The sequence below is a fragment of the Coloeus monedula genome, assembly GCF_965178545.1.
Source record: "Coloeus monedula genome assembly, chromosome: 5".
NCBI classification, from domain to species: domain Eukaryota; kingdom Metazoa; phylum Chordata; class Aves; order Passeriformes; family Corvidae; genus Coloeus; species Coloeus monedula.
The window spans coordinates 25,839,895-25,853,098 of NC_138785.1; the positions used below are offsets into that span (position 1 = coordinate 25,839,895).

The 13,204-nt window shown below is 37.4% G+C and overlaps 1 protein-coding gene across 2 annotated transcripts in view; it reads right to left on the reverse strand.

Moving 5' to 3' along the window:
- The window catches only part of GRIA2 (glutamate ionotropic receptor AMPA type subunit 2), a gene marked incomplete at both ends in the record, with an annotated part of 87,139 nt that overhangs the window by 19,370 nt on the left and 54,565 nt on the right, over window positions 1-13,204 (reverse strand). For both annotated transcript variants that reach the window (XM_082282535.1, XM_082282534.1), the window contains 3 exons: window positions 666-776; window positions 1,491-1,595; window positions 1,868-2,035. In XM_082282535.1, coding sequence (XP_082138661.1) covers window positions 666-776; window positions 1,491-1,595; window positions 1,868-2,035 — 384 coding nt within the window. The remainder of the gene's footprint in view (window positions 1-665; window positions 777-1,490; window positions 1,596-1,867; window positions 2,036-13,204) is intronic.

A 13,204-nucleotide genomic window follows, 5' to 3' on the forward strand; every position in this document is an offset into this window, starting at 1 on the left:
TTTTATTAAATTGCTAATTTAACAATAGGTAAGATATCTATAACTATGCACTAAAGTTCTATCATCAGCAAAATTGGTGATGAGTCATCAGTCATATTAATATATTTCCTCTTTGCTCAGTTGTTACAGAACTGTTCTTGCATCCAGAGAAATTCCTACACTAACCTATGGCTCATCCAAACTGATAAACAAGCTGTGTAATTTACAAAAAAAAAAAAGCTCTTCTATGATAATATACAATTTAATTTTCTAAACAACCAGAATACAACATTTAACATTTCATTTTACACTTTACCAATCCATAGCAGCTACAATCCTGAAGCATAAGAACCAGTCTCTTTGTCAAAATCTCTTCTCTAAAATGAACACTATGGTTCTGCCTCTCAGAAAGTTCCTCTCCTTTGGAAGCAGGTATTTAACTTCCATTTTCAGATTTAAAAAACCATAACTTTCTAGGATGTTCAAAGACCATTCATCCTCTACAGATCAAAACCATATCCTGAATCACATACATTTCCTTAACTTCTAGATTTTATTATGTATCACAGGGAGTAACAGCTCACAACCTCAAATAATAAAAAGACAGTATATTTAAACTAACATAATGTTGAGAAACAAATCATTGTAGGACAGACTGTCTTCTGACAAAATAGGAGGTTAATTACCAAAATAGTGGTGACAATAATAGTCTTATTCTCTAGTCCTGAAGATTCATTTCCGAGAGGGCCGTCAAGAGGATTCACAACCATTTTGTCCACTTCACTCCAATATCCAATCTAAAGAGAGTGTACAGGATGCACAGACACCAGTGAATATGAACTTTTCCAGAAAAGGTAAAGCATGTTATTACTATGCCCTTGATTTGCTCACAGAGAACTATTTCGGCTATGGATTTACCACTGTAAGCATTTCTATTTATGTAGTGAAAGACTACAACGAACAGTAAAAAGAATGAACTAATGACATTTGTTCACATTACTTTGTCTAAAGCAGATACACCATTTTTATTCACATATTAACAGGTTTTAATATCAACATCACACACTGTAAAACTGAAATAGTACAGATAAGCAAAACATGAGAAACTGGTTTTTCCTGAAAGATTTGAAATTAGAGCGGGAAGACAAACTCGCTTATAAAAACATCACTTGAAAGCTTTTGTCATTCAGAAGCGTATTTTGTCATTCAGAAGCATATTTCTCCAAATGCTGGCTCACATTTAGCAATTCAGATCAGAAAGCAAAAAATTTAATCCGCAAAACTGAAAGGAAAACACTCTTCTGTAGTACTTACCAGAAATAATAATTCATATTTGTTAGAAAGAAATAATACATATATTTACTTCGTTCTGCAAGACCACTGTAGAATACACCCATGAATAAATATTATCAGAACTCATGCTTTAATTAATCTAATGTTTCAGTACCTACCTTAACCCATTGCTTAGAATGGTAAAACCTTTAAAGACACTGCAAGACAATTCAAATTACCTTCCGAGGACCAGTACTTTTGAGTTCCATGACGTTTATTGTAAAATTGATTCTCTTTCCATTCTGATCAAACTTTATATTTCCTGTTAGCCCTTCCACCTGAACCTATAATAGATGAAAATGGAAATGGTAGGAAAATTTTGTTTCTTTTTAGAAAATGCATTTTTATTTCCACAAATGATTACTCATATTTCAAAAACATTCACTTTAGAGTCATTTTCATATGCAATATATTATCTTAGCCAGGTTCCTGAGGACTTTACTTCCACATTATTGTCAGCAAGATCCAGACAGGTTAGGAGACTAGAAGATTTTTTCCATAAATATAGTGAACTTCACACATGCACTCATCCCAGCATCCACTCCAGGGAAGCTACCTGTTTCAATGCCCTTTCTATTTCTACACCATGACCCCAAGGTACAGCTGGATTTGCAAGACAATCTCCAGCATTTCCTCTTCTGGAGATCTCAATCCTCTGTTTACGCAAATTACGGAAAGCTTCTGTCATCACTTGAACAGCATCATAGGTCAGAGCAGAGGTATACTGAAAAGAAGTGAAAATATTTAATTAAAAAGCAGCTTCAGCTTCACTATACCAATTCACTTGGTAATCCATTAAACACTAGAAAAGATAGTAAGATATACTTGAAATCAATCCACATTTTCCTTAGTTACCCTCTGCGGGGCATCCATGAAAGTTAATCATGTATTCATCAGAATGGTTAGGGGCAGTGCCAATAAATCCAAACTAAAGATTTACAGCTGTTTTCAGTGTGAATTACATTTTTTCTCACTACAGCTGTGTAAAAATCCTGTTTGCAGATATGGCTGGAAGTCCATGTAAGTGAAAGGGAAAAAAAGAAATAATTTTCAGTGTTTAATCTGAGTTAGCCTGTAAAAATAAGAAATTGTTCCTCTGATTACACTCTTGATAGAGAAGCATTTATTCACAGATCTCTAGACTTCATCTCCTCCCACATATATACACACAAACCCAAAGAGCATGTATTTGTATATACATGTGCTTAACTTTCTCCCATTAAATATAAAATCTCAGGGGTAGCTACTTTCAGGTATGCAATACCTTGTCAACACCACACAAAGCAGTTTTGGGACTGAGATGCCTGGAAAAAATGGTGTCCCTCAAAGAGCTCCATGTTCCTAATCTGACATAGTATAAGGAGCTTTACAACTTCTGAGACATCAGAGAGGAGTCCTGTGATCACATGCATGAGAAACTGGGGCTAAATGGTCAAAACCTATTTTCTTCAGTGACTGGAAAATTTTACATCTCAACCAACTAACTGACCTGAAACCACACGTGCACATACACTGACGACTTTGTTGGACTGGCTTTTTGAGTCTGGAACACCTCAATTATGCCAAATATAGGGGCCATTTTTGGAAATATGGGCCAGAATATAACTACTTAGAGGCATATGAATGAATGGAATGATTCCTGTGAAGGCTATTAGATGCTGCAAATATATAAACTGTAAAGTGGAGAAAAATGATGTATTAGCTCTCTGCTTCAATGGCTCAGACTTTAATGAGAATTTTAATTAGTTAGCTCAAGTCATGCAGAAGGCTCTTGTAATTGTAACCAAAGCAAGTTCCTGAACTGAGATTAATTTTTATATGCAACTGTTAGACCTTAGAAAAGGAAGAAAAGGAAAGTAGAACTCTTTTTAAGATTGGTAAGCTCAGTGATCAGTGCGAATCTTCTCAATAAAGTTTTCTCAGTGACTTGTACAGAATCTTTAAAGGGATCAGAACAGCAGAAGAATGAAGTGAAAGACTGGCTGGAGCCACTGCTACTTCCTCCTACTGGAGCAGCAGTGATTAAGTGGTGTACATGAATTTGGAAATGAGGAGAAGGTACAGAGAAAGGACCCTGACTAGCAGTACTACTTTAAACATTGATTGCTCTTTGCAGTTCAGAAACATATTGTGCTACACCAGTGTCCTATGAAACTTTGGACACAGCACTGTCATTAACCACCAAAACGGACTTTGGGTAGCAGAGAAAGTAAGAGCTTGGAACTGAGAAGCTATAATGCTATCTAATTCAGTTATTCTGTGATTCACTGAATCACTGAGATATATTTAATGCATTCTCTCAAGAATATTATTTCTATAGTATATAATTATTGGCCTGAATATTCACAGCTCAGTGATACACAAGGGTTTTGTAGAGCTTTGCCTATCAATCAGTATCTGTATGTGCATATGTGTCACCACATGTATAAAATCTACATGTCATAATTTAGGTTAAGACATCTTTAATCTAAGGATCTCAAAATATTTTACAAGCACTGTTGGAGATGCCATGAAAACAAACAGCCCATGCATCATTTCTTACTGCTTTATTGTGCAAACACTTTCAGCTCCTAATAACCTTCATGGGGCTCATTAAAACTATCTGCAGCTTCATAAATAGATGTAAAGTTGACAAACTAAACCAAAGTGAACTCATTACCATAAACAAGAAATGACAGACCAATAACCTGCTCATGCAGAGGTGTGTGTGTGTGTCTGCATAATAAATAAAATGGTCATAAGTTAAAGGCTGCATTAGCCCTGCCTTGATTCACTTTGTTTTACTGGAGATTCGTCCCCATTCTGATCTACACTATTAAAATAAATGGGAGCACTATTTGGAACATTATTCTGTGGAAGTGGGATGGGGTCTTACTTCTTAATACTTCTATGGCAGTGTAAATCCCCCAACTTCATTTCAGTTCCTTTCAACTGTAGATGACAAGATCAGCAACTTTACTACAAAATGAAATAGGTGCTATACCAGAGCTCTTACAGAATCACTTGCATTAATTATAGCATGGCAAAGAATATGCTAAAAAACCATCCTGCATCTCACAATTTTAGAACTATGATAACAAGCTGATAATATAAACTGCCTAAGATTTTATGCCATTTGCTATGAAACATGGATTGCATGAATGTCATATGAATTTTCTCTAAGTAGATGCCTTAATTACCAAGCAGTGAAAACACAAGGCCCATGTAATTTTCTTCAACTTAAATTTCTAACTTAACTTTCTACCTTCAACTTAAATGTTCTATAGACCTTAGTAAAACCTGTAAGATGCAATTGCACTGATGAATTTAAAGACAAAACGAAGTCATTCCAGACAAAGCAGAAGTTATTACTCATTTGCTATCCAAGAAAAACTGGCAAGATGTTGCCTTTTGTAACCAGATGTTTTCCAGTAACTCAGAAATCCTTAGCTGAAAGGACCAAGATTCTATTTTGTACAGTCAGTAACTGAATCTTCTGAAGGTGCAGGAACTACCCCAGAAGCACAAGATTTTGTTATACATATATTTCAAAATTATAAGATACAAGAAAGCTAAGTTAGCCTGTTAGACCTGTATTTCACTCAATGCCTGTTCCATGTGCTCAAGACAAAGCTGAAAGATATGATTAGACATTTGAAATAATTGAAACAGTATACTTAAGCAGTGGAAAACAAATAAAAATGTGAAGACATAAATCCAAGAAAAGAAAAAAAAAGAAAAAAGGAAAGTGTTCTGAATCACAAGAAGTCAAATTCTTTTCCTCTTGATTTGGATATCTGCAACGTCTAAATCTGTCCTTGACAGATTAGCTTGAGTTTGGGTTTTCTGGTTGTTGTTTTTTTTTTTTTTTACAGTCAGAGAAGAGTAATAAACATTCTAAGATGTGATTCATTTGACTTGTTAGACACCTTCTTGGAAGAGAAATTAATTGTGCTTTAGATTCCACTCATTTGATGTCCAGTGACTTTTGAGACTAGGGAGGAATTGAGAGCGATCAGCTTAGGTACAGATGTTTACACTGTAGACACACTAATAACAACCTACAACCACTCAAAAGGACTATGAATTAGCCATTCATCCCTAATCCAACACAACAGTGAGAAGGACAAACAAAATAACAGGAACATTTTGGCAGGGACTCTACCAGCTATGTCAAAGAATGCAGGGCTGTTGTACAAGACACTGGGCAGACCTCAGCTAGAATGGCAGATCCAGCTGCAGCAGTGTTCAAGTAAGGCAGAAATCAGTCTGCAACAAGCACAGATGGAGGTTCCTCACAGTGTATGGGGGGCTGCTGTAGGAACAGCAGGAGAAGGGAAACCGCATCACTAACAGAGGCTAAGAGAAGGGAGGTCTAAAATCTGATACAAATATTTTCCCTTGGAGAGCAGTAAAATTCTGAGAGAGGAAATACAGGAAATGTTCTTTGCTGCAAGAGCAGGAGGGTAGAATCAATCAGTATAAACACACCTCTACATTTTTTCCTTATATTTAAACAATTTAAATACCAGCAAATATACAAAATAAATTATAATAAAATCTCTCATCTGAATTTTGCCCATTTTTTCCCTCAACAAAGTACTTCTCTACTTGAATGCTAGTATAAACAACAGAAGCAGAAAGATTGATAAAAACAAGTAAACACACAAGCAAAAAGAAATGAGACACAAAGTTACTTGTCAAGAACTAGAAAAGGAACTGGGCAACTGTCTCTTGTACTTTCAGCGCAGTCAAACTGATGCAACAGCAGACACCTTATTTCCCGTATTTCCTTAAGGGTCTTTAGTGTAGCTGGGAGCTATTTTGAAACAGATAGTATTACAGACACTTTGGAAAATACTTGAAAGTGGTCTGACAGATAAGAAAGTGAATACAAAATTACCTAATTGATAGGAAATGGCTATGTCCTTCTGGAGCTCATGGCGCCTTGCATACCATCCTGACAGGACATGGAAATGCAAAGAGCTACTTCCAATAGAAACAAGAAACATTGTCAAATCTTGTACACAGAAGTGTAATTGGAAGTGAAGATGGCCTGTGACTGTGCCTATAATCATGCTTTGCTCTCATCTGCTTTGTGCAGGCATTAGCAAGAGTGGGGGTGTGTGTGCAGAAGCCTGCTGGGCTGGTTGCCCTTCAGACTGCAAATGGGCCTTTAGCACCTGAGCATCTTCATTACCTATGGCTATGTTTCAAATACTGCAATGTGAGATAGAGGTCAGGCAGCCCAGAAGAGACAGTGCATGGCTCCTCCTCTTTGTTAGGATGGTGCTCTTGTGAAAATAGGCAGTCTTAGCTGAGAATAATTGCATATACACAGGACTTGTTTTATAACAACCCCGGTTCTGACTAAATGGGGAATATAAATTAATAAAATGTAAAATTACCTGATCTTTTAAAAAAATTATCCTAAGTTAATCTCAGTAAAGATGGGGTTAGAGACCAAGCCCTATTTACCGTAATGAATATACTATCTTTATTAAATTTTTTTCTTAAAGTTGTCCAGTCACATCAACTTACACTTTGATAACAGCCTTTATTCAAACACAATTGCAGCACTCTGTGTGCATAGAAAAGCTAAACAAATAGGCATTTTTGCTTTGAAGTGCCATACTGGCATGAGATGCAAAGAACACCTCAAGGAACCTGTCGCCTTAGAAAAACTTGTGTTCAGCTCCAAAACTGCTATCCAGAAAATCTAATGACTTTTGGACATGTTTATGTGTTTTAATTATGTCTTTGCTTGGTTTAGAAAGGCTGCTTTCAGGGCACACCCAGAACAGCCAGCGCAGCTAGGCACCTGCCGAAGCCTGAATCCCTGGAAGTCTAACTCTTATTTGAAAGACAACTCACAGCACATCCAGCAGATACTGACAAGACTGGGGCACTGCAATTATCCTAATGCTCCCACTGTAGGATATTTATAGGAGAAAGTGACCTTCTTTCACTCTTTTAAAAACTGAATATAGCAAAGATCACAAGATTTATGAAGCCCAAAGTGCTTGGCCTTTCTACCTATTTTATCTACTACTCTAATAGGAATGAGATTCCTAAACGGCAATTCCTCCCCCAAGATTGCTTCCAGTTCAGAACAATCTTCTCACTAGAGTCATCAGAAGTGCTAATCTAGCAGAAGAAAAAGAGTGAAGGAGTGCAGGTGTGCAGGTACATACTTTTTTTTTTTTTTTTTTTTTTTTTTTTTTTTTTATTTTACACTGAGATCAAAGGTATTAAAGTATTTCGGTCTTCCATTAGAGTAAATGAAAAACCATTTACTTGGATTTGAATTCACAGAGCTTTACAGAAATAATAAAAATAATTATATGGATTTGAACCCACAGCATTTTACTTATAAAAGATGCTGTTGTATTCTAATCATGCCACTGCCTGTGGAAAATATACATACTAACAAAATAAATAAGATTTTTAGAATGATTTGTGTAATCTTACTTCTATCTTAGAATACACCTGCAAAAGTCAATGCCACTGATAATAAAATCACCTTGAATTCACTGTAAAACACAAAGATATACAACTTTTAATTGTTACCATATGAATACACAAAACCTTTTTCTTCAAGGCTAAGCCAGAGCGAAGTATGTCACTCTTCACAGTATTAAAAATCAGCAGGATCCAGCAGCAAAAACTGAAGCCTTTGGTTACAGCAGTGAAAACAGACCAAGCTGGGAAATCTCACAGGACGAGAACAAAATGTATAACTAGAAAGGCAAAAGACTTCTCTGAAAAAAATACACTCCAAGAAATGGATTTGAAAGAGTTGCTCTGAGTGTTTGAAATGTTAAAGTGTGTGTGTGGGGGGAGGTTTGGGGGTTTTTTGGTGTTTGTCGTTTTCTTGGGTTTTCTGTTTGGTTGGTTTGGTTTTTTTGGGATTTTTTTTTTTTTGCAGGAGGGGGAAGGGGAGAAAAAACCAATCAGCAATTCTCATCATACATACTTGGTGTTCTAAGAATTTTCAAAATGTGCCATTTAAAACTAATAGTAATAATTCAAGTCTTAAATTTAAAACAATAGGAGAAAAAGAAAGAAACACAAAAAACCCCTAAACCACAATTCCCCATTTTCATTACCACTCCTCATCTACCCTAATCAGCAACAAGATACCTGTTGTAACAAGATGAACAGCTTTCTTCTGTTTGCTCCAATTTAATTTCCAAGCAGAACACTACTAGAATTGAATACACCATTTTTAGCAGGTTACTGATTTTACCAAGACATAGTTATTGTCAAATAATAAACACTTCCTTTTCACTTTTCTGCCACCCCATGCTAGATAATATGGGCAGCTACCTATATTAATGGGTCTTTAATACCAGACCTGCCCCAGAAATAAACCTGCATGTCTCCTCTCCTTGTTCACTGAAGTATACCCAGGGCTTCCCCTCCTCCCTTATTCCCCTGACCCAAGAACCTGTCAGCCACAGATGCTCTCCAGCTCTGAGCTGCACCTCAAAATGACTTTTGCTCACATTTTAACAGCCTCTTTTCACTTTGCTGACCCCTTTTTTGCATGACATCATTCCTCCTACTACTACTATTTTCATCTTTGTCTATGACTCCCTCTTCTCCTCTTATCCCCATTTCTCCATCAAGCTCTACTGCCCTAAATGACATTGATCCTTGTGAGGCCAGAGGTATGGCTGACCTTGATGAACAATTGGATCATGAAGGAATAGTAGCTTTTCCTGTCTATATCCACCATATCCAGATGAATTGCTGGTTGAAAAAAAGCAAGGCAGAGTTCCTGGGAAAATAGGCAGAAGGAATCCACTGCACTTTGTTGGCTGAAGATCCTTAAAAATTTATAATTACTAAGAATAAGTGGATTCAAATTCAAAGAAACATAGCTTCATAGAGACATCAGGAATTGGCTCTGTAGTTTTCTCAAGTCTGCTTTAGCACAGTTCAGCCACTTTTACTTGCAGGATCGAAGGATCTGGGTCAATTGGCCTTTTGTATGTCTGAGATAAATCTACAGATATTGCCTCAAACCACCCACTGCTTTCAGTGACTGAACATTCCATTCTTTAATTGAGTTTTCTTAAAAAAAACAAACCAACAAAAAACCAAACTAAACCAACTATGCTGGAATGAGTGATTACTTATGCAAAACAGCCTTTAGCTATTAAAAAGAAGCATGAAGTTTAACACTGAAATTTCTTATGCCCACATTTTTTGTATGTATTTTTTCAAATAGAGAAGACTGAATACTGGGATTTGAAAGCCAAGTGAAACCAGGTAGCTGGAACACCAACTGCTAGATGCATATTTTTTTTAAGACCAGGAAACCAAAATGCAAAGACTGGAAACAGACAGAACAATCTCACAAACCTACAGTTTTATAAGGGCACTTAGGAAAAAACAAATATACTCCAGATCAGTTCCTGGTTAGACCTTGTAATAAATATTAAAAATAACTATTTTTTAAAAAAATCTTATTTATAAATCTTTATGATCTACTTGAATTAGGACATATTAGGAGAAAATCATAGTTTTCTATTAAAACTGTAGCAGGTGCAACAGAATATCCCTTATAACTCTTATTAAAATTCACTGCATTATAAAACCATTCTCTAACACACTGCAATCATAAGAGGCATGGCCCAAAAAAAGGTATTGTCTAATTCATCAACTGTACACTTTTGCTTCCTCATCTATATCTAGACAAACTGCCTTCTGAATTTTCAGTTTGAGTAATTGTTTTCAGTGTTTTCTTCTTTGTTCACATTGTTTTCTTCTTTGCTCCTTCTTATAAGTGAGTCATCTAAATAATTATTTCTGCAAGGTAAACAATTGTGTGCTATGTATTTTCATTTTTTTTTCCTGCATGTTATCTGTATTGCATCCTTGAGGTAAATTAGCACCAGCAGAGCTCAACCAGCATCTTTCAGTTACAAGCATCATTACTCCTGACTTATGGTTTCATAATAATTGCCTAAAAGACTATATGACTTGACTATAAAGAAGAAACTTGAAAACATGAAAATACTAAAGACAAAATCAGGAGGTAAAAACAATCTAGTGTTTTGGTATCTTAGCTATACATTGGTTGGGTGAGGAAAGAGATTATGAAGTCAGAAATACAATCATGAAAGAACATCTGAAACATTATGTGCCAGCATGAAACAGTTACATCCACCCAAAATAGCTGCAGTAAGTACCAGGGTTGTTATCATCATCCAACACAATGGGATTCTCTGAGTTTGAGCTGATTTAGGTCTTCAACCAGGCAGCCCCAAAATCTTTTCTGCATGCTGCACATAGTTTTTGTGTACACCATACCCAAGTTGTCTCAGGCACTTCAAGCCTCAGGTTGCTCTTAGAAAAGCTTACCACAGAGTAGGATGGCTTGAACAGACTTGTAGAACAGACTGTTGCAGTTGGACAGATCTACAAGGATTATCTAGTCCAACTGCCTGAACAATTCAGGGCTGACCAATTCTAAAGTGTGTTTTTAACAGAATTTCCAAATGCCTCTTAAACAGAGACAGGCTTGGGGCATCGACCAGCTCTCATGGAGGGCTGTTCCTGTGTCTGACCACCCTAAAAAATTAAAGAAATGTAAAGAAATGCTTCCAAAGGCCCAGTCTGAACCTGTTCTGGTGCAGCTCTGAACCATTCCCACACATCCCCCTGTCACTGGATACCAGGCAGTAGATCTCAGCACTGTCCTCTCTACTTCCCCTCCTCAGAAAGCTGTAGAGAGCAATGGGGTCAGTCCTCAGCCTCCTCTTCTCCAAAGAAGACTAGTTCAGAGCCCTTAGCTGTCCCTCATAGGACATGCCTACTTCAAGCTTAGTACTGATTTGGGGGGTTGACTCTGGATGGACACTAGATGCCACCAAAGCTGTTCTGTCACTCCCTTCCTCGGAGGGATGGGGAAGAGAAAATAAAATGAAAGGCTCATGGCTTGGGATAAGGGTAGGGAGAGATCATTCAGCAATAACTGTAACAGGCAGAACAGACTCAACTTGGAAAAAAATTAATTTATTATCAATCAAACCATAGTAAGATAATACGAAAATAAAACCTAAATCTCCAAACATCTCAACCCACTTCTCCCTTCTTCCTGGGCTCAACTTCCCTCACAAATTCTTTATACCCCATTCCCACAATGGCACAGGGGGATGTGGAATGGGGGTTGCAGTCTGCTCAGCACCCATCTCTGCCACTGCTTCCTCCTCACAGAGCAGACTCCTCACACTCTTCCCCTGCAGGGAAATCTCTGCTCTGGAACCCAGAGTCCCTCCTGCCCTTCCTTATGCACTGACTGTCTGCAGGGCTGTTTCTCTCATATATTGTCACTCCTCCCTCTGGCTGCTGTTGTGCAGCAGCTTTTTCCCCTTCTTGAATGTGTTATCCCAGAGGCACTACCACCTTCGCTGATGGGCTCCGCCTTGGCCAGCGGTGGATCCATCTTGGAGTCGGCTGGTATTGGCTTCACTGGACATGGCGGAAGCTTCCAGAAGCTTCTCACAAAAGCCAACCCTGTAGTCCCCTTCTCCCAAAACCCTGCCACACAAAGGACATACAATACAACTTAGGTCTCACTAGCCTTCAAGAGATATGGATTGAGCTTATTCCAGCAAATAGACCAAAGGCTGCCCCCCAAGAGAATAGGTTAATCAGATCAGCAAATTGGAGCAGCTGGATGTGAATGGATGTGTTGTCCTTCAGTGTCCTTCCACAAGATCAAGAAGCTTGCCTTAAACATAACAGTCTGGCACAACACTAAGGCTAAGAAAGCCCACCATATTTGTAAATATGTAATACTGGATCAAAAGAAAATTTCAACTTGTTATTATTAAGCCTTTACAAAATTAAACATGCATTTTTCTTTCTGCTACTTGACAGAAACTTAGCCAGTATGTTCAACAGTATGTTTCAACATCTACACATTAGGTCTTCTAGAACTGCATGCATAGACTGAAAACACCCTGGTTACAACAGACATGTTTTAAATTTCATCTGGAGTAAAGCAGGTATCAGCGCTAATCTTGAAAGATGCAAAAATCTTCTGTAAAAAGGCTGCAAAGCACTTGTTTAAAGCATGCTGCTTAATCTTTAAATCTTGTGGTTTTATCAGTACAGGTAACAGTGCAGTAAGAAATGAGATCAGTGTCTTTTGTCATCTATGTCCTAAGACTGCAATTTTTGATAATTAATATTTTATAAATTGTAAAGATACATTTTTAAAGCAGTTTGATCTAGGTCCTCTTCTGGGCATCTGTGGAAGAGGCTTTTAGCACTGCTATTCTTTCTTGAAGTGCATGTCCCTTTGAAATGCACTTTTTCTTAGAAGGGGTGTCTTTCTCTATTTTCAGGACTGTACTTGGATGCTGTGATATGTCTTATCGGCTCAGTCATATTCCACTGACTTGAATTTTGTAATGTGAAATGAATGTACACTTACTTTTGGATTACAAAAGGAAGATAATACAACACAGTTGCAATGTTTTTGTCTGCAATGATAGAACATTTGCAATCCCAGGGATAATATTACCTGTTAGGGGCATGTAACCACTTCTCATCTCTATACTGATGATGCAGGGCTTTTGTTAGCCTTCCTATCTGCTTCATACAGAATCTCCAGAGAGAGTTTCCTAGATTCCATGGGACTGGGAGAAAAAGTTCATTTATCAGCACTGGCAGTTTGGACAACTACCTCAAAATCAAAAGTGGAGAAAATTTATTTGTAAGATCACTTAAGGGACAAGCGGGAGACCAGTGCATTAACCTGCTCAGTAACTTAGATGTTTATACAGTATTCCAAGAAGCAGAGGGTAACACAGCTAGAATAACAATATAAGACGGAATGAAATGCTCAGGCAGGACAGGTAAGGGAAAGCAATTCAGCAGGAGTCAATGAAAAAAA